The 26,375-nt window shown below is 42.1% G+C and overlaps 1 protein-coding gene across 7 annotated transcripts in view; it reads left to right on the top strand.

The window, feature by feature from the left end:
* Positions 1-26,375, top strand: part of LOC134423228 (BEN domain-containing protein 5-like) — an 882,906-nt gene that overhangs the window by 512,383 nt on the left and 344,148 nt on the right. For 2 of the 7 annotated variants that reach the window (XM_063166076.1, XM_063166075.1), the window contains exon 1: positions 15,979-16,241. The exons of the other annotated variants lie outside the window; for them this stretch is intronic. In XM_063166076.1, coding sequence (XP_063022146.1) covers positions 16,022-16,241 — 220 coding nt within the window. In that variant the 5' untranslated portion in view covers positions 15,979-16,021. Of the gene's footprint in view, positions 1-15,978; positions 16,242-26,375 lie in introns of those variants that run through there. 7 annotated transcript variants of the gene reach the window in all.

Below are 26,375 nucleotides of genomic sequence, written 5' to 3'. Positions count from 1 at the left end.
ATAACCTGCAAATAATTCATTACAGCGTGCCTTCTGAAATGATGAGGCTTTGTTAAGCAACATTCAGCTAATGAAATAGCACACCTTAGGCAAAACACCTCCAACATGTGCCACTCATCGCTGCCAAAGACTAAAATCACTCTCTCCAAACGAGACAAGTGAAAGGCAGTTACACATTGTGCCAAGGAACAACGTATTCCTTTCAATCCAAGGGCATTCCATCTCGGGGTGCTCGCTCCACGAGCTGCTCTCACAGGGTGCTTGTAGGGTTGCTTCATGGCATGACTCACCCCACAGCCTGCCTGCCAGACCGGCACAGCATCAGGAACCCAACTCCATGCCCTACTCTGGGAGTTTTATGAGACTTTTTGTGGACAACACCTTCTGCATGCTGCCTTTGAGCAACAGCTACTACCTAAGTGCAATGGATTGGCTAAGAATCCCTCCTCCTGCTGCTCGCAACTAAGCCTCTTGCTCTTTGAATCCTTTTATTGCTTCCCCATCTTTTCAATATTAGCACTGAGCCTTCTGTCCCTGCTGGCTAAATCCCACCTAATCCAAATCTTGTCTTTAGTACATCTCTGCTATTATCTCCTGTAACCCTTGCATGTCATGTACCCCTCCCATCTCAACTTCATCATCGTTACAACATAAATACCTGATGCCTTCCTTCCCAAACTTTGTCTTCCTTCTCTAAGCTTATTTCTGAGGGCACCCACTGCCTGTTCTTGCACCTCCTACCTGCGTCATCTCCCAGCCAGACTGCTGTCCCAGACTGATTCTCAAAGTCTGAAAGCATCAGCCCCCTAAATCTCAGTCTGCAAATGCATAATCAGACAGAAAATGTTGTGGTCCGAACACCTTTGTTAGTCATATATGTGAATCAGAGCTTTTCGTCTGGCCATGTGAGTTTCTGGTAGCTTCAGTGGGCTTACTCATGATAGCAAATGCTACATTCAATAGTGGGCATTTGCAGGATCATCCTCTGTGATTGTAATCCCTTTTAGATGGGGAATGTGTCAGCATTTTATAAAGGGATGTAAAGATGCATGTGGCCTGTACAAAGTCTCCATAATTAATGTTGCTCCATCAGTTGATTACAGGAATTTACAGGCTGCACTATTATAATGCAATAGCCTGTTGGAGTTTGATGTTTATGAAGAAAGGATAGAAGGAAAAAAGGGGGAAATTAGTGCAAATGTTCCTTGATGTGGTAGCTGTTTCTGTGGATATAATGTATATCTGTTCAGGGGTGCTGTTAGCAATAGACAGACTCTGTGGACCTTTTTTTTTTCCTAAATTCTAACTTGTGAAGTCTGAAACAGGCTGTGTGTATGATATTTGGGATTTATAAGCTGTTTCTCTGTGAACTTTGTGTGAGCATCACACTGTTGAACCATTTGACAGACTGAAAGAAACTGAGAACGAAGCTCAAAGGACAACAATTCTCCCTTACGCAATCCAGAAAACAATTCTCTAAAATATTACATCAGCTGCTGGCAGCTGTAGGTTTGCCTGCCTGCTAATTTACTATCACAAGTGTTCCAGAATCCTTTGTAATCCAGCCATTGCTATTTATAATCGTAATGATTTATTTAAGTTCTCTGTATATGTCAGCATAAAGTCATCAAAAAAAAGCAAAACGAAGATTAGTTGGCTGGAAGCACACAGAATGGAGAAGAATAAACCAACAATGGAATTGAGATAAAGCTTAGACACAGTAAATAACAAAAAAAAAAAAAAAAAAGGGCAATCGCTTTATTTTCAACTCATCATAGAGGAGCCAGAGCCTGTGATTTTGGCACCAGGCAGTTCCCATCACAGCCTATTAAGAGCAGGGAAACAGGTGTCTGGTGGCCAGGGAAGGAAATGAGAAGCCGTGACACCTGAATTGAGATCATAGACCTGCTCCTGCCTTTGTGCCTAGGGAAAAGGCATTAACTGCTTGATGGCTCAGCTCCTCAGCAGGCTGTAGTGGCACCCAATTCTCAGCCATTGAAACTTTTTACTTATTTATGAGATTTTTATTTTTTTTCCTACAGAGAACTGTAATGATGCAAGGCAACTTTATTATGTTCAGTGGAAAATGCAAAGTTGAGAAAAAACACTGAAGGATTGTGTAGTGGAGCGCAACACTTTTTAGAGCTGAGTCTCTAGGTCATTCTGAGGCAGGGATTTGAGTGGTGTCCCTTAGGATTTGCTGTTATATATGCTGAAATGATCAATCAAGGATAAAAAATGGACTGTTCTCATCTCATAGATCATTTCACAGTGAAACAGTTAAACTCCTGGCTGCTTTCTGAAAAACAGAGATCTGCATTAATAAGGTGACCTTATCAGAGCCACCCCTGGGGGGAAGGGGGGGAGAAAAAAGGTTGTAGAAAGAAAGCGAATCCTATTGTTAATCTTTTTTTCAGGGAGACTTGGATACCTGAATGCAAATTACTTTATATTTAAATTGTGTGAAAGCACAAAAGGTTTGTGTCTACATTGACAGTTATTTCATTAGCTGACTTGTACAGCCTTGCAAATGGTTTCTGGTGTTAACTTTCCTTGGATTTGTTTTCTTTGTTCTTTGCAGATCTTGCAACGGTGATCATTTTGATTAATGTATTCAGCGCTCTGTTTTACTCCTGATTCATGTTTTTTGCAGCAGTCAGTGTTCTGGCCTGGGTAAGGTGAGACTGTGAGGTGGCTTTAGTTTTCCTGCAGCAAGGCTGATCTGATGGGCTGTTCTCCAGCTGGAGAGGAGCATGGAGGCTGCTGTAATGCATTTTGCATGGTAGCGACCCCAAACACGAGTCAAAGCAGGTTTTAATCATCAGATGTAGGATTGTTGTAGTCACATCCTGCTGTGGCAGCAGATGGGTGCTGTGCATGGGCTCTGTGGGGCTGGAAATCATCTTTGTATCTCTGTGAGCCTCTCAGGATTAGATATGCTGGCTTTGGGCCTCTGTTCACACAGGTTTGTGGTTCAGAGTGTGGTTCACTACATCCCAAAATTAAGAGCTTCTGTTCTTGTCTGTTTAAAAAAGCTACCACAAAAGGTATTAATCTTGGAGGGAAGGAGAAGGTGTAGGTTAAAACTTACCCCATATTGCTTCAGCCACACCAACACCATGAGTCCAGCCTGTGCTCCATATTTGAGGAACCAATAATCACTTCAGGAGAGAATGGTCCTTCCTACCCCTAAATTGATGGGTGATCTCTCATCTGGAGGTGCTGGCCTTCCATTGATCCAAAAGACGAGCTTCATCAAGCCACTCAAGTTTCAGTAAAGTTGATTTTTAGGGTAGATCCTGTCCATCCAACCTGTTGATCTGGACTGAACAGCATCATCAAGGTTTACACACCAGTGTAAAAAGCCAGTCATAGGAATTGCTCGATTAATTGTCCCCAATGCACATCGATCTGCAGGCAAGTTGCCAGAGGCATGCAAGCTCTTACTACCCTTTCCCTCCTTTCTTCTTTATTTCTTTAACTCAGACTACATTTTTCTTCTTTGCAGAACTTTTTGGCATTGCTTGTTGCAATCAATCTGCCATTCCCCGCTGACGCCTCTTATCGTGTTGTTTTTTCAAACTCTTTCTGTGGTGCCTGAAGCATTTACATCGCTCCTCAACCTGCACCAGGCTCTGAGCCCTAAAACACAAACACCTCAGGGACCTGGGCCTGAGCTTCCTCACAAGCCACTCGTCTCCATTACCCTCCCTGAGAGTCACAGCTTCAGGAATCACAGCCAGATCCCAGGACAAAACACTTGGGACACAAAGGTGGGGCTTCAACAGCAAAATCACAAAACAGGCCCAGCCACCTCTATAAAACATCACTTTGAAACTGCTCTTCATATGCAGGGGAAGTGAACTCATCACAACAGCTTTTACTTCCTCGTGAATATTTTCAAGCTATTTCCCGTTTTTACAAGAAATCCAACATACAAAGGGTTTTCTGAGAACTCTTTGTGAAAATAGGAAATGTGGGGGTTTTGGGTTCAGAGCCTTGAAGTTTTTATCTTGATTTTATATGGTCACCTACAGAAAAAAGGAAGAAAAGGATTTTATGGGTCTATAAAGGAGGCTCTGAGAGAAAACAGTGGAAAGGTAGATTATTTTTTGCTTCACAAGTCTAAGTATTTTCCCTGCACTCTCTTCTGCTTCACAGCAATAAATATAATAGGATTTTTTCAGCCTTTATTCTTGGACTTACTTGTTAGTAGATGTTTAATTTTAAAAAGTGAAAGACAAAAGTGGGGATAGAGGGGAATGAGTATCAAGGAAGAACAGAGACACTTGAAACTCAAGGGAAAGGGTAAAACAGAATAGCTCAAGTTAGGTCAAGATTTGTTCATTTCCTTTTAAACTATACTTGGAAGAAAAAATCTCTAGACAAATATTTGTAGATAAAATTCCATCTAACTGCTTTTTTACACAGGAGTCTCACAAATCATTAGTCAGGTCCACAACTGGACAGTTCTTCCAGCTGATCTGGCAAAAAATATTCTGATCTCTTTGTCTATGATAACACTGAAATCAAATAGCTGGTCAACATGCAAAATATTAGAGAAACAAATACCTCCTTCTGCCTAATTTTGCTTTACATAGTTTTTATGCTAAATAGTAGACTTTCTGAACACTGTGACAGAGAGCTGTTATTTGTGAACACCAATTTCAATGTTTTGGGTTGAAACTTAGCTTAATGTATGAAACCCACATCCTTGCTGTCACGAAATCTCCATTTTCCCACTTTTACAATATTGTTGGCATATGTCTCCAGCTGTCTGTTGCTGACACAGAATTGCTTGTGATTATCTGATGCTGAGCTGTTCCACTCTGTTTTTGTGGTTTTAATCTCTGCAACAATACCTGAACACGCTGTGCCGATCATGATTATTGGGGCAGAATACAATCGCCTCTGAAATTTATTGTCCCACACAGAAAATTGGAAATTCTTAGGATCTTTATATCTGGATTGAATGCGAGCTGCACTTCTTTATGATTTCATAATTTAACATTGCAGACTGTTGACTTATTGACTACAGCGTTAGCATTTTCCAGATTGGCAGACAAATTGCCTTGTAGGAGTGTCTATGCATATTTATACATCATCCAAAGGTTAAACGATAGAATATTTTTTAATTGCCTAGAGATAACTTTGCAAATTATATCGCTGGTACCAAAACTTCTAAACTTAAAAAGATGAAAGTTAAGCACTGAAACCCATATTTTTTTCCAAGTAAATAAACCACTCAGCAGTACTGATTACTGACAGTCTTTCACTGATGTTAATTAAATAGCATCTCAAAGATACAGCTGCCATTTTAGGCAAAATTTTAAAACAGAGGGAATTCTAGTTTTAAGCATTTTAAGCATGGCATTTATATTGGCCCTGCTATTTGAGAAAGGACCACAATCAAATAAACCCCAAAATGTTAAAACAATTAAAGCAAGGCATTCATATGTAAGCATTTTTTCCACTTCCATTTGCCTTAAAATCTGAAGGTATAAAAAACTGAATCCCCAAAGAAGCTAAAACATGTAATGTGCTACAAGAGCACCGAATACACTCACTGAGAATATTTTTCAGAGAAAACATAACCTTGGAGCTATTTGAGTATTTAAGAGAAAATCTAATTGCTACTTACATTTTTTACTTCCCGCTTCAGCAATACTTTTCTCTCTAGAATACAGACCCCTAAAGAAATTACTCAGGAATAACAAGTGTTCTGCAAATTTGCTGATTTACTTTGACTGCTCTTATATATGAGCTCTTAAAATAAAGTTCTGCACATGGATTGGGGCAATCCAAGTCACAAATACAGGCTGGACAGAGAATGGATTAAGAGCAGCCCTAAGGAGAAGGACTTGAGGATGCTGGTTAATGAGAAGCTCAACATGACCTGGCCATGTGTGCCTGCAGCCCAGAAAGCCACACCTATCAAGAGCAGGGCAGTCAGCAGGTCAAGGGAGGTGATTTTAGATAATATTTAAGGTCCCTTCAAACCCAAACCGTTTAATGATTCTATGAATGTGAGTAAATTCAAAGTAGTTTGCTCTCAGTGGGAGAAATAGATGACCCTGCAGTAGCTTAGTCACTTACTGTGCTTTTACCTTTACAAGTGATCAGTAAGAACTCATCTGGAGTGCAGTGCATTGAGCAGGAGACTGGGGGACAGATGCATCCCTCTCCTGGGGGTTTTGACTAGAGGAAATTATGTGTGTTTAGGGGAAGAAAAGGATTTTATGAGTGGAGGTGCAGAGTCGGAGGGCTGAACCCCTTCAGGAAAATGGGGGGACCAAAGCCAGGCACCTCACTTGCCAGGCAAGGGTCCCAGCAAGGAGCTTATCAATTAAAAATGGGAGACATCACTGTGGTGATCTCCCGGTCTTGTTGGTGGATTTTGAAAGAAATCTCCCTTAGTCTAATTTTGAAAGGAACTTTGTATCTGCACCTGCCAGGGGTTAGAATTTTAAGCTGTTAAAGTAAGAGGATGGAGGTGTCTTTTTTCACTCTTTGCTCCAGAGCAAGATGGGAGTTACAACACTCTGTGCTCCCTGTTTCCGTGGATGGGGTTTTGGCAGCTTCCACGCTGAGCACAGATGGTATTTGAGATCTTGTACTGAGACAGCCCTGCAGGGTAAGCAATAACTCTCTCACTTTTCCTGGATTGTAAAGCTGCATACAGATATCTGAGGTCCACCAGAGTCCTTGCTACATCCAACCTCTGAGTTCATATTGTTACATGATGTGAGGGCAAGAACGGCTACTATCCTTGTTCTTTTGGTTAACAGAGTCAAAAAAAGAGCAAAACAAATGAAACCCATGAGATTTGCCAGGAGTGATCTTAGTGAGAGACCGTGAAAATGTCCTGGGGGTGCTCTCAACAGGGGCTGAACATGAGCCAGCTGTGCCCAGGTGGCACTTGGCTTGTCCCAGCAATGGGGTGGCAGCAGGAGCAGGGCAGTGACTGTCTCCCTGTCCGGGGCACTGTCCTGGGGCCACACCTCGAGTGCTGTGCTCAGCTCTGGGCCCCTCGTGCCCCTCGTGACATTGAGGGGCTGGAGCGAGCCCAGGGAAGGGCAGCGGGGCTGGGGCAGGGTCTGGAGCACAGGTCTGGGGAGGAGCAGCTGAGGGAGCTGTGGGGCCCAGCCTGGAGAACAGGGGGTCAGGGGAGATCACTGTCACTGATCACTGCCACTGTCACTTATCAATGTCACTGATCACTTTTCTCTGTCCACATCTCCATGGACAGAGGCTGTAGGCAGGTGGGGGTCGGTCTCTTCTCCCCACAACAAGTGGCAGAACACTCTGATTGCACCAGGAGAGGTTCAGATTGGACATTAGAAAGAAAATTCTTTGCTGAAAGGGCTGTCAATCCCTGGACCCAGCTGCCAAGGCAAGTGGTAGAGTCACCATCTCTGGAGTTAATTAAAAGAGGTGTAGCTGTGGTGCTCAGGAACATGGGTTAGTGGTGGGTTTGGCAGTGCTGGGCTAATGGCTGGAATTGATGATCTTAAAGGTCTTTTGCAACCTAAATGATTCCATGATTCTGTGATTCTAGATCATGCCTCCATGTCAGAGGCAGGACAGATAAGGGTGTCTACTGAACTATCATTGCTTCTAAATAAATGTGTCAATTCATCACTTGTCATCAGTGAAATTTTATCTAAAGCATTATTAGCTTACTTCCCAATCAGTTAACCATTGAAGCAGAATCTTGAGCAACTGCACTGGGCTGATTTCTTTTAGCCCTTAAAAAATTCAGATTTCCTTTGCTTTGCGGTCTTTTCTCTTGCATTTTTGGATAAAAGCTGAAGGTATGCATTATATTTATGTTCTTTAAATACTGTGATATATTCTCAGTAGTGCCCCCTTTTGCTTCTAATTAAATCCCCACCTATCTTATCTTTTCTGTTTTATTACCTCTTATATGTACTGGTAAATAATAAGAAAGGGAATTTAGAAAATATAGGCCATTTGAAAGAAATTCTGTGTGTTTTAAATCAGAGAATTTGAAAGATTAGAGAAATATTCACAGCTCCCAAGAGTCAGTCTTTAGTCCAAGATTTAATAAAGGGATGGACACAAGCCCTGTTTGATCTCACTGTTCTGGGAGGACTGGTTTTGCAATATTTTCTGTATTCAGAACAGTAAAACTACTTCTGATGAATTTAGCAAAGTTTGTATGCAGCAGTGCCCCAAACACTTTCTTATTTTCCTTGACATTATTTTTTCATCAGTTTGGATGGTGTAGTATCTGCAGACAGTGCATGTTCCAAATATTGGATTGCTGTGTTTTTGCATACAAATCTTGTAAAGGAAAAGAAATACCACACTATGTGTACAAGCATCAAAATCTGATTATATGCAGGATTCTAATCTTAATATCACACCATCCTCACTGAAAGCACTGCAAGAATATTCCAATTCATATTCTGAATGGTGTGTTTCTCTGCAGTCATCTTGCAGAATTCTTATTCCTACCAGGAGAAAATCAGTATACTGAACTGAATAAAAATGTATACATTAAATTGCTTATTCAAATGTCCACCTTTGATGTTTGCAGATGAATTCAAGCAGGAAGCAGTATAACCTGAGCTTTGTTCTATTGATACAAGAGGCTAACGTGAGTTACAAAACAGGAAAGAATGAGAAGTTGCTTAATACACTGGAAATGTGGAAAAAATGCAGATTTCAGTTATTAGCTTTCACAGCTGTATTTGCATAGAAATATACTAACGGCTGGGTGACATTTCATGCATGAACTTAATAGGGCATCCTTAAAAATATTCACGTTAGAAGAGTACTTAAAGGAAACCTCAAATTCGAACATTCCCTTCTTTGTTTAAAAAAAACCCCAAACCCTGGTTTCCCTAGGGTATTCCAGTGCAAGGTATTTCTTTATGAAACAAAGCTCTCTTTGTTATGAGGAATTCTGGGACAGCCTAGGAAAGGCCCTTTTTTCTGATCACACTTTAAAAATTATCCTGATTCCCGTGAATGTTAAATATTATTGAACAATAGATGTTGCTCAGGTTTTTGTGGAAAATACCAGCAAAGCAAGAAGACCTTTGAGGTTTCAAACACCTCTTGGATTATCAGTTTCCTATGCTATGCCAATCATCTACACTGTGTGAGATAAAAGGAGTTACTCTGCTTTGAAAAACTAGAACAATTCTTGGAGGGGTCTATCACAGTTACCCCCTTATATGAATTTTTGAGAGCTGAGTCACAGCAATTCCTTCCAATTCACATTTGCTTGCTGCGTGTTGTTGGTTTTTTTTTTTTTTTTTTTTTTTTTTTAATTCACCTACTAGAGCAGACCAGGTGCAGCTTCATTTGTAACTCATAAATGATAAATATGTCTGGTTTTATTTAGAGTGGAGAGGTTCAGAGAGCATAGTGAAGGATTTTAGATTAGGGAGCACTTTCACTTGCCAGAAGTTTCAGCTTTCATTTTCTGTTCTTTTAATTTAAACATGATTATTAACAATGCACAGCTGAGGAAGGCACTTCCCTGAAATATTCCAAGGATTATTCCTACTCTGTTATCTCCCTTTCACCTTCCACAACAGGATTTTAAGTGCTCGCATGAGTTGAAGTTCTTCAGAAGAGCAGCTGGTCCATTTCTGATTGTGACTTCCATCAGAAGTAGAAAACTCTACCTTCTGAAGTAGTGAGATGTGAGCACTAAGTCCTGGGAACATCTTCTAAAAACTCAACTCACTTTATAATGAAATATAAACCAGTCTTGAAAGGGATTAGAAGGAATATGACAGGAGTATAAATTAAAAAGCACTGTGTTGTGAGAACATCTATTTAAGTAGTTTCGACTCTGCCTTCACTCAATCCAATTCCTGCAGCTGCTGATTGTCCAGAAGCTTCCAAAACAGCAAGAACCATCTCTGGAGCCTGTCCACGCTCTTGCTATAATCAGATTTCTAAAGGAAAGTGGGAGTATGTGGAGGTACCTTTTTGGAAAAAACGCAGCCCTGCATTTTTAGTAGCTGACCTCCTTTCCTTCTGTGTCTATCCTACACTACTTGTATGAACCTCTCAAGCAGAATAGCTCTCTGCAGAAAAGGGCTGCAGGATCATTTTCCCTGTCAGTATAAGACACAACTGCTTGTTCAAGACAGAGCAGTGCTGCACAGATGTGACAATAGAAAACCAAAATGAAAATATTATGAAAAAGGGTCATTAATATCATCTTAGAGGATCTGTCTAAAGCATAACATAATCACAGGCAGTGTCTAGTAATGATATTTTACACTGAAGCCCAAAGGTTACAAAAAGACTTTAGTCTTTGCCAAAAGAAAGTCACTTTTTCATCTGAAGTGACGAAGGAGCCAAATTATTGCAGGGATGCAAAATCTAGGTATGTAAAGCTACTTTTAGAGTCGTATTAGTAAAATGTCTGTCAAAAGTCAGGGGAAAGTCTGGTTTATAATAGGAAAGGGCAAATCTCAAATAAAATTTCCAGTTAGAGTGAAAATATATAGGCTGAAGCCATCAGTGGATGGTAGTAGAAATAAAGATCATTTGGGCTGCAAGAGCAATATCATCTCCAGAGTGGTTTTTGCAGACAGTGGCAATGGCACCTGAAGGATGCGTTTTACAGGTGAGTCCGTGCACGAGTCAGCTCACACAGAGCCCTCCCTGCCCTCCTCACAGGAAAGGAGTTTATCACATGGAAACCAGCATTTTACTTGAGTGCAAAAGATGGCATTTAGCAGGATTTGGAATGGTACATGAGGGTAGAGCTGAAAGACACAATGTTTGAGAGTCATTTGCAGCTCCAGAGAGGGCTGGGTGAGGGTGGGGGAATGGCTGCTCTCACCGAGGAGGGATGGTGCCGACTGGCAGCGTCTCCTGGTTCCTGTTGACTTTCTGTGGGCACGTTTAACCTGTAATTTGGCAGAGGAAAATACAGTCTGGCACACATTCCTGAAGGGTTGCCAGTCCCAGATCTATCCATTGCATAGCCTGCCAGAATGGGAAAGATAAGTACCTTACCGACCAGTATCCAAAGCAACAGACACTGGAATTTTATATTTTTAATCATATAAAGACCCAAAGACGATAATTACTTTTTTATTTTCCAATTTTATAATAGTAATAATGACCTTTAGGTCAGGAATTTTCAGCAGTTAATGACTGTCTGGCTTTTTCTTTGGTCCTTGGTTTCTCCAGCCAGTCATTAACAGTGAGACAAGTGCCTTCTCCTGTGGACACTTTGGCTTAATCATTACCTTTTCATGCTACAGAATGCACCAGCTGGGAAATAAGTGTCTCCTATGCCAATGGATCCATGAAATGTGCCTTGGGTTTAATTTCTTTGAAAGAATATTCTGTGAGGGTGTGAGAGTTTACTGTAAAAGATGATTGACTACAGTCCTGAGAAAAGTTAGATCACTCTGAGGAATTGGGACTGAGGATGGTGTAAGACCATAGATCTGAAAAGATTAAATCTTCAGAATTTATCTGTGTAATCTAGGTTCCCTTACTCTTGGTAACAGAGTGCTTCAGAATTATATATGGACACAAATATTTTCTTATCCATCTTCTAGGATCACACAGGAAAGGACTTTATTTTTGTTTGCTTGTATTTTTACATGTAATCACTGTGATGCTGAAAGCACAGTGTGGTGACAGTGTCTCAAGAGTTAAAATTTATTTTCAAATACAAAGGGGAACAACTCTCTGGAATGCTCCCTCTGGGTAGTAGATTCCCTCCTTCCAACCACCCTCTCTCTTAAAACACCTAGAAGCTGTATCTGACTTTGTTCAGAGGAAAATACATTTATACATGGAAATGACTTTTTCCTGCACTTCATTGTATGGTAAAAAATGCAAACCATGGAATGGAAGTATCTTCTGACCACTCTACCAATCATATTCTTCATAAAAATTAGCCAGACTGTGAGTATATTGTGTGCCTGAACATATATAAACCTTTGAACACTCTTCAGTTCTTGTGCCTGTTAGCTGAGTTCTTCTTTAATCTGTATGACTTTTAATGCCATTGTTCCAATACAGTGTTACCCAAAAAACTGTGACTATATCTTTCCTTCAAGGTATATTTGAGCTTGAAAACAACTGGGTCAAAAATGCGCTACCCAGAGAACAAATGAGAAGTTTAGAAACAATAGTTTTCTAAACCACATATTCAATGTGTAGGGATTCCTATTTGTAGTCCAATGCATGGTTACTGCTGAAAAGTCAGGTAGTAGTGAAGCACCTCCACTGGGACATTAAAAGAAAATGGGAATTTCTTCTTTAGCAGATTTAAAGTCAATATGGTGTCCTTTGAGAATTTGGTACTAAATATGCAATAATGTGAATGATGAGCCTAATTTTAATGTTTTGCTGGGAAAAGAGATTTGGCACCTGCATAACTTTTATCGGAACGATTAGCTTTTCATTTTCTATCTTTAAGTGAAAACACAGAGTGCACATGAAAGCTGCAGACATTCGCTTTTGCTTGAACGCTTTTTTGACTTTCCAAGAAAAATAACACCAGTAAAATATAAGTAGTGTTCCAAGAAAGAGCCACTCAGGAGTCCCACAAGGGCTGGGACTGTGTTCTGTGGTTTTTCCACTCTTGGAGTGACAGTATTACTTTCTCAGCTGAGGCTTCATTTGCATTTTGAAAGTACAACAATTTACTTCTCAGCAGGGCTGTGCTGTTTCTAAAAGGCTGGACTGGTTCAGGGATTTAAATCCAGTAAGGTTCCAGTAATTCCCTTTACAACGAGTTTTAAAATCTATACCTTTAAAAAAATTCTGCACCTTTAAACTTCAAGCTCAACTCCATGTTAAAGCAGCTGGCTAACCATTAGTAGAAATGGGAAAGGTCCAAAAGACAGGAGTGACAAGTGACTTGTGTTTCATTCGATGCTTTAATGGATTTTTCCTCAGCTTCACAGCTAACCAGTGCAGATTATTTATAGATTTTAAAGCCAGAAATTAACACTGTTCCTTGTAGGCAGAAGAAAAAAATGTATGCAATCATTATTAATTCTTTAGCATTATAATGCCTTCTGGCTCAACGTGTGTGCAAGGGACCAAGAGTAAACATGCATTTATCATCCCAACCCTTATCTGTTCCCAAAAACGTCCTTCAGTGGAGAACTGTGAAATAGCCTGCCTAAAGGATTTGAGACCTTTTATTTTTTTGCTGCTGATGCAAAAATCTTTACAGTCTTGGCTGTAATTGAACATTCAAACGTAAAATAATCTAAACACCAGATTAGAGTGTTCCTTTTCCCCAAAAGCCCCAACCAATCAACCAACCAACCAACCAACAAACCCACTATGATGCTAACTGCCTTCACATGAAGCCTTTTGGTTTCCTTTCATTGAGACAAATTATCCAAGCATTCTTGGATACCCAAAGAGATCTCTCGCCTTCCAACTCAAGCTAATTTTTGAGTCCTGACCTTCTCTTTGTTTCCTTTTATTTCCAGTTTTACCATTGCTCTGAGTTCCTATTCCCTAATAGAATTCAGCTGTGGAGGGAATACAATCCTGGCAGGAAGCAGCCTACCCAATCCCTCACTGGCCACTGAACTCAGTAGAACAAAATTGTAGTTCATATCATTTTAACAATGTCCATGGAGTAATTCCAGCAATCAGCCTGTCCTGTCATCTCTCTGCAGCTCCCTGTACCCCACTGTAACACGAGGTAGAGGAGACAGCAGTGATACAGCAGCTGGTATTGTTTGATCAGCAACACAATCCTTGCTGGAATTTCATTTCCCTTGCAGACTTGCTACTAGAATACATTTGTCATCCATACTTTGTAGCAGAGTTATATTTGCCTGTAATTACACACGAGTCTGGCAATACTTTATTGTTAACATAAAGTACTGCCATTTAAATCCCCAGTCTTAAACTGGAGTATTTGCAAAACTCTGTAATTGCTAAAATAATAAAGCTGCCATTACTGCATGGGAAGTTTGCAGCTTGTTGGGGAAATACTTACATAGGCTTAACTACATCTGTATAGATTCCTTGTGTTTTCATGTGCTGTTTAAGACAGATTTCTGCTGGGCACAACCAAAAGTTTCTGGCACTGTCACAGAATGGCTGAGGCTGGGAGAGGCCTCAGGAGCTCCCCTAATCCAGCCCCTGCTCAAGAGGTTGCCCAAGACCATGTCCAGATGGTTTTGAGTTACCTCCAAAGATGGAAACTCCACCAGCTCCCTGGGAACCTGTGCCAGTGCTCAGTCAAAACTGAACTCTATGTTTTCCAGCTTGTGGTCTAACCCCATGTAGGAGGAAGTCTATAAAAGATAACCAGGAAAAACAAGCACAGTGTGGTTTTATTCAGTGCAATGGGCACAGATAGTACTGCAAATGCCCAGGGATATGAAAACCCAGAAAGAAGATATATTTTGGTTTCACTTTGTGTTGGTGTTTTGCAAACAAAAAACTGGTGATGCCTCTCTCTTGTACTCATTCTGCGATTTTTTTTTTCCTTTCTATTTTTACATTACATAGTTCTCCCCATGTGACTGTTCTGTTCCTAGGTCTAGCTGGGTAAAACAGATCTCAGGACTAACAACAGCAGTATGAGTTTGCTCTGAACCTAAAGCAATTTTGCCACTTTACCCTTTTCATACGTGAACCTCAAAACATCCATACTTTGTATCTAAGTCTCCAAAAGTTTGGGAATTTGTGATAAAACCTGTGCCGCCTCTAAGCCTGGTTCTGACACACCTGCACAGCATTTCTCAGCTCTCTGTGCTCTTTTGGGAGAGGACATGGGAATGATGGAGTGCAGGTGGTTCTGCATTCCCAGGAGGACCTCCATGCAAAAGCTGATGCTCCAGTGTTGTTGCCAAGTGGTAGATGAGTGTGGGGTTCTGTTGTCAGCCCAGGAAGGATCCACTCTCCTCACACAGCTCCCTCCTGCCCCTTTCCCTGCACTCGCTGGCTCTGCCCTGGCTCTCAAAAATCCCACTGCGTGTCACCCCTCTGTTACCCCTCCAAAGGTGATCAGAGCGATGGAGCACCTCTCCAAGGAGGAAAGACTGAGAGATTTGGGATTGCTCAGCCTGGAGAAGGCTTCAGGGTGACCTTACTATGGCCTTGCAGCACCTGAAAGAGACTTAAGAGGAGAGATGAGGAGAGACTTATTACAAGAGCTTGTAGTGACAGGACAATGGGGAACAGCTTCAAAATGAAAGAGTGCAAGTTTACATTGGCTACCAGGAAAAAATGCTTTAGAGTGGTCAGGGTGGTACAGGCTGTCCGGGGAAGTCACGGATGCACCATCCCTGGAATCCCTGCTGGAAGTGTTCAAAGCCAGGTTGGATGGTGCTTGGAGAACCTGGTCCAGTGGAGGCTGTCCCTGCCCGGGGCAGCAGGACTGGAACGAGACGATCTTTAAGGCCTCTTCCAGCACAAACCACTCCATGATTCTCTGGAACAAAGCCTTTTTCTTCGGCACACGCGTACGGAGTTCTCAACTTGGGGGCAAAAACACCTTCCCGAGGCCCTTCTCGGAGGCGAGATCGTACGGGGGAGGCGGGACCCGTGTCCCTGGCGGAGGAGCCGGGGCAGTGCGGAGCTGCACGGTGGCGGCCGGCAGGGCGGGGGCCGTGAGGGGCCGCGGGCGGGGCGCCGTTTGTGCGCGGCGGGCACCGAGCGGGGCCCTACGGGGTTGTGCGGGGCGGGCCGGGGCCGAGCGGGACTGTGCGGGGCGCTGTGTGCGGCGGACACCGAGCGGGGCCGGGGCTGTGTACGGGGCTGTGTGCGGCGCTGTTTGCGGCGGGCCAGGGCCGTACGGGGCTGTGTGCGGCGCTGTTTGCGGCGGGCACCGAGCGGGGCCGCGGCCGCTCCCGCTGCCCCCGCCCGGGCCCGCCCCGCTCGCGTCGCTCCGCGCTGGATTGCTCGCGCCTGGCCGGCGCCGTCTGGGGCCCGGCGGGCGGCGCGGCCAGGCCCGCTCAGCCGAGCGCAGAGGCGGCCGCAGGAACAATACGGCGGCGGGCGCGGAGCCGCGCGGCCGCCCCGCACCATGTACGCGTTCGTGCGGTTCCTGGAGGACAACGTGTGCTACGCGCTGCCCGTGTCCCGCGTGCGGGACTTCAGCCCCACCTCCCAGCAGGACTTCGACAACCAGAAGGTCTACACCGTGTACCGCAACCCCGAGGAGGCGGCGGACGAGGACGACGAGAGCCCCGGCGAGTGGGGCGACCGGCTGCTGCTGCACAAGGCCCAGATCCTGGCGCTGGCAGGTGAGGGCGGGCCGGGCCGCGGGCGGGGGGCGATGCCGCCCCCTCCCCGCTGAGGGAAGGAGGGAGGGGAGGGGAGGGATGGTGGGGGGCGAGGGCCGGGGTGGGGAGGGGCAGCCCCGGGTCCGTGAGGGGGCCCAAGGCTCGGTTTCCAAAATAGCCGCGACCCCCCCGTGATGCCCCCACCGGGGAGGGGGGCTGTGGAGACTGAACAAAAAAAAAAAAAAAAAAAAAAAAAGAAAAAAAAAGTTTAGGTTTTCGTCTACGGCTTATTTATAGTGCATGGAGTCATTTGTGTACCTTTGCAGTTGTTGCCAGTTGTGAGGGGTGCTGTTTTATGTCCGCTTTGTTAGTTTAAGTGACTTCACCAATAGTGGAACCAGACCTCCAGGTACTGCTCGTGTTGAGCGTGGGCTTGGCTGCCTTTGATTTGTTTCGTGTCCAGAGATAACAAATGTCTCCAAGCTAAGGGGACCAATTCAAGCGTATGCTTGAAATAACCCCGTGTTTTGGCCATCTGAAGGTGTTCAGCCCCGGTGAGATAGTGCTGTCAGGACATTGCCCTCAGATAGTGACTCTGGCAGTGTTTCCGTGAAGACTTTGTGTAAGTTTCCTCGCTGCCATAGTCGTAGTTGACATAGAAAGGAGGTTGGTGGTTGTAGCAAATTGCTGGTTAGTGTGGGCTTGCCCAATAGGCTTTTGAAAGACTTTAATGACCATTTGAAATGTCAGTCTGGGCAGCAAAGAGGACACTGGATTGTTATCCTGACTTTTTCAGTTTGGGCGAAGTACTGGTTATGTCTAATTCCTCAAATATGGAATGGGCTAAAAAAACTCTTTTGTTTAGTCTGGAGCTCTTAGAAGGCAGTGCTGAGCTTTGATGTCTAAACTTGGTGTTAAAGCCACCTAAAACTGGTAATTTTCTAATTTTATTTTTAGAAGTTAGCCGTTCCTGAGCCAGTTTAGACTGGTGGTGGCCCAGTTTGTTCCTGGCTCAGCAGTGACTTTTGCCATTATCCTCTTTCTAATATTGACCATAAACAAATACCTCAAAAGAACCAGGAACAGCTAAACATGAGTTCCCTGCAAAGGTTTTCCAGTTTCTGAGTATTTGCAACACCAGAAGTTCAGGAGGACTCTACTTAGGCCATCTAGCAGAGGAGTGGATTCTCCTGCTAAGTTTTTGTTGTCCTGTGCCAGCCCATGTTCTGGCTGCCCTGCCTGTGGCAGAGGAGTGTATGTGAAGTGTTTCTTGCATTTTCCCTGTCGGATCCATGGAAGGCAACAATCCCAGCGCCCAGGGTTGGCATGGTCTCTTCCCACAGACAGCATCCCATTGCTCTTCACCTTCCTCTGTCCCTCTGGGGACCTGCAGCAGCAGTGCCCTTTCAGTTCCTCCTCTCTGTCTCAACACAGCTAAAATGCTCCAGAGAAATATTTAGAAATGATATTTAGATATATTAGACCTTTGCTCCCATGTTGGGCCCACCAGGTTGCCTCAGTTCTCCAGCAGCAAGTGCTTATCTTTGCCTGTTCCCTTGTTCCAGGCAGAGCCTGTGTCTGCCCAAGATGTGCCCTCCTGAATTCTTCTGTACAGTTTCTCTTTGTTTCATGTATCTTGAACCAGAACAAACCAATATACACTGTTTCCTTTAGAGAACAAGATTTGTTACCTGTATTAGTGATTTGCACTAATTGCTCTCCAGAGGTTCTAATTTCTACAGGAAATTCTCCTGTTGAGCCAGGAACACAAGGAAACACACAGCTGTCTTTGTTACAGCTCTCACATCTTAGTGTATTCTGACTAGATCTGGGTTTTGCATTCTTGGAAAACTTCTCACTTGAACACCAAGAGTCTTTACTTCTCTCCTTCTTCCCAGCTTGTACCATGTAAGAATACCTTAGGTGAATTCAACAGAAGTTGTATACCAAGGGTCACTTCTGAAGTTTTCATTTCTCCCCAAAATGTTAATATTGGTATTTGGTTTTATTGTGGTTAAAAACCTTGAAGAGAAAACTTGGTCTTCATGAAGACATCATAGCACAATTCTTGCTTTATAGTGACCAACTCAGATTATGACAAGTTTTTTGTGGCAAACATTGCAAGTTATACAGTGTTTATACAAACTGCTTATTTAGTTAAAAATAATTTTGCAAGTCTGCAGTAACGTTTCACATACCAGCACAGAACTTTAAATTCCAAAGGTTTTTAGCCTGTCTTAGTAATAAGGAAAATAATGTGTATAAAGTTGCTTTTATATTTAAAATATACATTTGTGAATTTTTTGGAAGGAACCCTTAACTGCACAAACCATACATGAATGACTTTATGGGTTTACTACTTTGGTCCAAGAATTCCCCACAGGGAAGAGGCTTCAGGATCAAAGTTATGCTACAGATATTAAAATAAATTTCAGATATTAAAATAAACAGACAACAAAAAAGAATAAAAGAGGGGAAAATGTGTTTTTTTGAGCCTGCAAAGTGTTCTTTTACAGTTTAAATGGTGACCAATTTTGTTGCATGGAAAGCTGGTCAAGTAAACAAAGTTATAGCTTTTTATATATATTTTCCTGATCAAACAGTGTCCATGCAGTGGAAATTAGTCATAGTTTGATAAACAGATCCATTTGTTTTTTCTTTCTGGCAACTTGAAGAAAAGAAGGAAAGAAAAGAACACAGATACAAGACACATTAATGTTTTTTTTTTCTTTTGAAAAGAGTTTTCCTTTCCTATTATGTCTGAAGAAATTTAGATACCTTTAAACATCTACCCTTGTAATGTAGGAATTCACACAGGCCTAAGTACAGGTTTATGCCCACAATGCAAAGCTTTATTGAAGCACTGGTTGTGTGAAGAGTTCATAAAACAATTGTCCTCTTTTGAGAGAGTCTAGAAGGAATTCTTTGATCCTTTGTGCTGAGGTTGGATGGTTGGAAGCCAATGCACTTGTGAGGGATATTGTTTCTGCAGAGCAGAGAGCGCTGCTCTAAAGGCATCATGAGTTCAAAAATGAAAAATAAAAGAGGGAAGTGTGTAGATCACGCTCATGATCATCAGGTAATTGTGAGAGACTTGGTATGTTGTGGAGATAAATACTGTTGTGTTTCATTCTGTGGTGAGTGGTGTGATCGTGTTAGAGAAGAGCTGTAGATGAACTCTGAGCAGCTGTGCCTTCCCTTGTGTCCCTGTGTGCAGGCTTGGGAACTGCTGGGATGAGTTGGCCTGGGAACCTTCCACTTTATCAAAAATTAGCCAAAGACTGGGGCTCAAAGCAGAAAGGTTGGCCTGACTCAGATAGCTGTAGACCTTCCAGCCACAGAAGGCATGTTACAGTCAGTGTCCCTTGCCTTAACAAGTTCACCATTTGGCTAGCAGCAGCTGATGCTATGTGCTAATAAAGGAATAATTTTTCTTGCTCTTGAATGGAAGATGGAGCTCAGCAGCCTGGAGTTTGACTACAGAGTCTTGAGGTGATGTTAGCTGGTCTGTCTTGTTGAGAATACAAAAACAGCAGACAGCTTTTCAGGGGAGCTTGGGTCTGTCTTCCTGATCATCCACACCCTTCCTTTTTCTTCTTTTCTGTCCTCTCCTCAAATTGCCCCAGAGCTGTTTTTTCTGGTCCCTCTCCTTGACACACACATGCCACTTGCAGCTTTTCCGCACTGTCTAATAGTCACTAGCAGAATGTTGTCTCTGAGCAGATGCATCTTATATAGCAGCATGATCTTTAGATGACTCCATTGGAGCTTTTCCTTTCTTTTCTAGGTGATGAATATTAGATGGAATGAACTGAGTTTCAGAGCCTTCTAAAAGTTCCCTACTTCAGGCTATGTTTGTTAACAAGTTAATAATGACTGTCTTCTCCTAGGAGGTGTTCTTTCCTGGCTGCAGTAACTAATTGTGCTCTCTAGCTGCTGCCCTCAACATTTCCCACCCACACTTTCATAGCAAACATATCTCCATCAGATTCTCACAGCAATTCCTTAACTGCCCCAGCAAATGTGTTAATACCTGGAGCATCCCTATCCTTTCTTGCCCCTTTATAAAATGTTAGCTCCACTTTTTATTGGAGTAGGTTATGTGATTTTTTTTTTTTCTTTAAGAGCCTGTGCAGCCCATGGTGAGATGTTACTATGAATTTCAGAAGGATATAAAATATCTGTTCATAGAAAGATTTTAACTTAGATGATTCTAGGACTGAGTTTTGAGTAAGGTTGAGAGTGTTTCAACCAAGTGTGTATCCAAGCTTCTTTGCTATGGAAATTTCATGGAGGAAAGACCCTTGTCAAATTCTGGAACACTGAAAAATTTGCAATAAGAGATTTACCAAAAATATACAAAATTTAGGTCAGGAAGTTGTCTTGATGTGTGATATTAAAATCCAAGCTTTTATTGGTATTTCCATAGTCTTGAGCTTCTCTGAGGATTTTCCTCCTTGCCTGATTCAGCGTGGGGAGTAGCTGAAGCAGGTCCTGGCTGTGGCCACTGTCTCCATGCTCCATCCTCTGTTCCTGCATGCTCCATATGTCCCATTTCCTTTCCCAGGGCAGTCAGTGGGGTGAATGAGCCATTGTGGCAGGGACAGCTGCCTCTTTGTTCCCAGGAATCTCTGGGCCTGTCCCCTGCTGGGATGCATTGCTTGGATGGTGTGTGACAGAGACCTGGGGAGAAGTGGCACCAGGAAGAATGTCAAAGCACCTGCAGGTGCTTCTCAGGTGATCCCAAGGGTTGTTCTGATTGAAGAAAAATCAGGAAGAGGTTGTAGGAAACATCCCAGTACTGGTAGTGGTTCCTCACAGGCTGTTTTTAATTAGTTTGGTTTTTCCTGGGCTAGTTTGGGAGTACTTGGGATGAGCTTTTGGGTCACTGTCCCTGAGCAGCCAGTCCAGCTGTCCCTAACGGTGGTGTCACCTCCTGTGCCTGTGCAGCTCTTGCCATGCCAAGAGCCCACTCCAGTCATTGGGAGAAACTAAGCCCAGCAGTTCAGCCAGTGCTGAAGTAACCTTGTTCAGAATAGCTTTTTTTTTTTCCATTTTTAAAATTTTTTACTGTGATATTTGATGTGCATGGCCTACTTTGTCACCCTTAGCTGATATGCTACTGCTGTGTTTTACCTTTTCAGCAAGTAAAAGCTGGCTGGATGCAGAGGTTCAGCAAATCATTTTCTCTAACAGAGTAACCAACTGCTTCACACTCCTAAATATAGTCCTGAACACAAGTGTGGCAGTATTCATGAAAAATATTTAAAGCTAAATTTCACACTCGTTTTGTATTTGATCCATTTCTGGTTTATTTTTAACTCATGTAAGATGAAGAGTGGAGGAATTTTTTCCCTTCTTCTAAATTCAAGTGTAGGACCATCTCTGAGCTAGGGAGGACTTCCACAAAGGCACAATTTGTGGGGTCTTTTTGGTGTTGTTTATGTTTTTTCAGTGTTGAAGCCTTATTATGGCACATTGACACAAGGCTAAATGGCAGCAGCAAAAAAATTTTGGAACTTTTAAAACTGTAACTTCTAAGTCGTGGTTTGTAGTAACCCTAATGAGAGTGGTGATGTCATCAGCAGGCTAAAATGCCAGTAAAAATTGATTAAAAAGCTGGGATTTATCTGTGCAAGAAGATCTTGCACTTATATTTAATTTCCTCATTTCCTGTATTACCCTGCTTATTCTGAATATACATTTTTTTGTTTGTTTTGTCTTTAACCCTTCTCAACTGACCTGCTTGTTCCTCAGTCACGTTTTCTTTTTACCTTAATGGTAAGAAATCATCTAATTTATTTTTGGAACATAAGGAAATACAGGTGACCTACACTATTGTTGTTTTTCATGGTCTTAGTATTATGTTGCACCACTTGACATCACTTATACTTGTAAATGTTGTATAAGCTCAGCCAGCATACAGTAAAAATATGAAATTCAGGATTTTAATAAAATTGACTTCAAAGATAGTATGGTTATGGTAGCTATGGTAACTAAAACTAATTAAAATATACTAAAATTTGCAAGGGAGTGAAAAGGGAGAAAATGTAACTTAATGTTTTTATTTTCATAATTTAACAGTAAAACATTTTTTCCAGTGTATTGCCTAAGTGCCAGTCAGTCAATTATTTGTGTTTTTAAAGAATTTCTTTAAAAATAGTAGAGGCTGAATCACATTGTCATTTTTTGTATGGAAACTGAAAAAAATGCATGAATCTACCCTGTATTTCCACAGTGAGCTTATTCCTTGGGCAGGGATGTGGAGGCTTCCTGGAGTGTTCTCTGCAGGCTTTACCTGCTGGACAGCATCTCCATGGCTTTGTGTGACCATCAGATCATCACAGGGTTTGTTCCCAGTATAATTGTACAGTCTAATACAGAGGGACTGGTGAGGGCAGCCAGATTGACAAATTGTAGCTGGCATTGGGATTGAGGAGCTCTTTAAATGAGCTTTTGAACCTCTAAAGAAATACATAGCTTTGTTATAAATATTTTTGTTCCAATTTTTGAAAAGTAATGCCCATAGTTGAGTTTCATGTGTAGGTGCAGAGGAAAGATGTAAAGGATGGCATTTTCACATCCTGCTTGTTTTCAGGGTTTCTTTTAAATGTGATGGTAATGCTGTATTAGTGTACTTGTTTCAGAAAGGATTAAGAGAGTTGTTCTATAATAGCTGTAATCCTTTGTGTTTGACATGTGCAGAGTATTGTACAAATATTAACAAATCTGTACAACACTTCAGTGAGCTAGATGGGGACAGTAAGATGAAAAGTTTGAATTATTCAAGGTCAGTATTTAAGTAAATATTGGGCCAGGATTAAAACTATCCTTAGTGTTGTAGAGAGCCTGATTTCCTGTTTCTCAGAGTAGTCTTTTCATAACTTGATTGTCCAGCTCCATGTGTTTGTGCTGCAGCCAAGTTCTGGTATCACTGAAAGTTTAGTGAAAGGGAGAGTTTTGCTGACAAAGAATAATGGCTGTTTTTAGTTGTGTTAGTTTGAGCTGTGTTGCCTTTTGTTAATTATTTTTGATGAGACTTTGTGTTCACTTCAGAACTGAAAAATAGATTTTCTATTTATAATGGAAATTAAAGAAGAAAATACATGTAGGTTTTTCTTGCAGCAGAGTATCTGGGCTGATACTCAAGACTGTAGATCTGAGCAATGCTGATAAGTGAGTGCACACAAAAGGAGAATGTTACAAAGTGCTTGAGTGTCCTCATGTGCATTAGAAATTTGACTGCAGATAGGTGGCCCATATCAATAACTGTCACTCCTACCAGAATTAGACTGGGTATCTCAGTTGTTCCACTGGAAGAAAAATTGCATTGAGACCTGAACATTATTTGCTTCAGTAGCTGGCATGGTAGTTTGTTTTTTTTTAGTTTTAGTTTGTGTTGGGTTTTGTGAGAGCAGCAGCAGGTCCATGCTCTGTGCATTTACTTGTGTTCCTGTATTAAATATTAATGAGCAAGAGCCAGACTTGATGTAGGACTTCAGAGAGGATTTAAGAGGTTTATATAATCTGTGCTCTGCTTCTGTAGGATTTTGGCTCCTTAATCTTTCTCTCCCTTCCTTAGTGCCTTTGTATGGAGCAGGTGTGGCTTTCTCTCCATCATCAGTGAGCACTCCTGGTTCAGGCTCCTGGCACATCATCCTTCTTACCCATCATGTCTAAATCTGTCAAGCAGTTGTTTAAGACCTTTCTATCTTGCCTTCCCCCAGTTTGATTAAGAATTATTTTCACCTTGTTTCCTATTCTTCAGACTTTATTGAAATTCACTTCACAAGATTTAGCAGCCTTTTGGGCCAGCTCCTCTAGTGCATGTCTTCACCTTCCTGTGCTTATCAGCCCTGCCTGTCACAGTGCTGCTTGATGTGTTGTTCTTCCCTGACTTCTTTGCTCACTCTTCTTTGTGCTCTGAAGACAACCTTCCAGTCACTCATTTGTGTGTTGCTGTCATTTGCTCTTTTTGGTGAAGTGCTGCAGAACAACTTAGTTCTTAAAATTTTGGGAGTGATACAAGCCCAGATGATGGCATCTCTCAGCTCTGCCTTTTTATTGCTAACTTTTCTCACATTTTCTGTCAGCTTCCCTTTCTGACACCCTGAGCAGAAATCTTTTTCAGTTTATGCTTAGGATGTCCCAATGTATTTTCCTACAATTTTTGTCCATTTGTCTTGAACTTGGAGTCAAGAGGAGGAATAATCTCATTTGTCATTCCCAACCCAAAGTCTTGCTGTCTCTTACATACTCCTCATCTGCTTTGTTGCTTACACTCAGCTCTACCTTTATGTCCAACTAAATATACTTCTGAAGTGCTTTCACTGTGCCCAGTGTTTATTTCTGGAATATTTTCTCTGTCCTTCCAACAAAGCTGTCCTCTAATCTGCAAAAAAAAAAAAAAAAAAAAAAAAAAAAAAAGGAGCAAAACCATATAGTAAATTTTACTATCCAAATCTTGAATTGACTGTGCCAGCACCTGGTTGACCCTGCCTTTGCACACTCCTCCCTTTTTAACTGCATTGGTTTTGATGGCACCTGTTCTCTTCAAATAACTTCTGCATTTCTGCTGCTGTCTGTTGGCCTGTGTTTGTTACTGTCATTCTCAGTTTCTTCCTTGGTAGTGGTCATAATCTCAGTGTACTCCTGTGAGGCACATTTCTTCCTGCTTTGTATCCTGAATATCTCCTGAGCCTGCAGGATCATTAGATTTTCTGAAATATCATCTCTTCTTCCTCTTCCGGCCCTCCTTTAATGTTTGCATTAAATTAGCTAAGAAAGTAATTTATAGTTCTTTTTTTCCCAGCTTCAAATAAGCTAGGTGGCTTTTAAAAAAAATTATTATTATTATCATGCTGTTTTCCTTCTCAGTCACAGCAGTACTGAATATTGTTTATTTGTGTGTAAGTGGCACTTAGGAACCCATGCCCTGTTGTGCTTATGTGTTGGCTTTGGTTCTTGTGCATCTTTTGCTTTTCCTGATGTGTAACCAGTGCACAGCCTGCCCAGGCAGGTGATCTTACCTTCTCTGTAGAAGCAACCTGGCTGAATCAGTACCAAAGCTGCTCAGTGCAGCAGTGTGAGGGGAATCTTGTGCAGGTGTTGTCCATATGTGCTGGGTGCATGCCTGGAAATGGGAAGGCTGATGGTAAGTTTTTTCATCTGTCAGCATATCATTTTTCACAAGGAGTGGAATTTTTTTGAAGGCTTGAGGGAAGGATGAATTCTGTTCAAGGTTCTTTCATTTTATTACTGTAAGATTTATGGCATTGCCAAGCTCCTTCTTTGGACTGATACCAGACCTGCCATCCCTCATCCATTTGGAGTGCAGAGCTCTCTTCCTTTATTTTTCCAGCTTTCATTCCAAAGATAGAAAAAAAAATCAGTATTTGAACTCTTTTTTGAAGGGATTAGTTTCTTCAGTCCTTATTTCTAAATTAGAAAGTAAGGAATGCTTTAAGGGGACTTTGAGATTTTCATAGTTTTACTTTACATCCCACAACAGAGTTTTCAGTTTTAGAGCACTAACATATTTCTCCTTGCATTTAACCAACTCCCTGCCCTCTTAGTTGCTTTCTCTGCCTCAGTTCCCTTCCCCTCTAGACTTGAAGCTGTCACCTTTTGGCTTGGATCCACCCATCCTGACACTGGAATGAGGGCCTCATTGAAGAAAGCATTCCAGGAACAGTTTATCCTTCGCTAGTTGATAGAGATTTTTAAATGCAGAGTTGCTTTTTTGGCTTTTCTTTCTTAGAGCACTGAGCTGAGGCCAAGTGTGTTCCCAGGCACCGTGGAATTCCTCAGCAGTTCACTTTTTCCTGACTGCCTGTTCCCAAATCTGGATGGGGAGGGACCCTGTCATGTGCCCTGGCTCTTGAGCCCTGTGCCTCAGCACCCGGAGGAGCTGGCTGCCAAGATCTCTCCAAGTCTGACCTTTTCTTGGGGCATGGTTATTTCAGCATGCTTTGCTCTTTATCTTGAATCACAGAATGCCAGGTTCTCTGTGAACAAAAGCAGTTTTTCCTAATTTACATGTGTCTTTCAGAATGTCCCTTCCTGAAGAACAGAGGGAATCCATTCTTGTATCTTGCATTCCACCCTGCATATTTTGTTATGAGTGCCTAATTAAGTATGTTAAGTGCTAGTTCT

This window comes from Melospiza melodia, chromosome 11 (assembly GCF_035770615.1).
Source record: "Melospiza melodia melodia isolate bMelMel2 chromosome 11, bMelMel2.pri, whole genome shotgun sequence".
NCBI lineage: Eukaryota > Metazoa > Chordata > Aves > Passeriformes > Passerellidae > Melospiza > Melospiza melodia.
The sequence above is the reverse complement of the archived record's forward strand: the minus strand, read 5'-3'. Positions and strand labels throughout refer to the sequence as shown.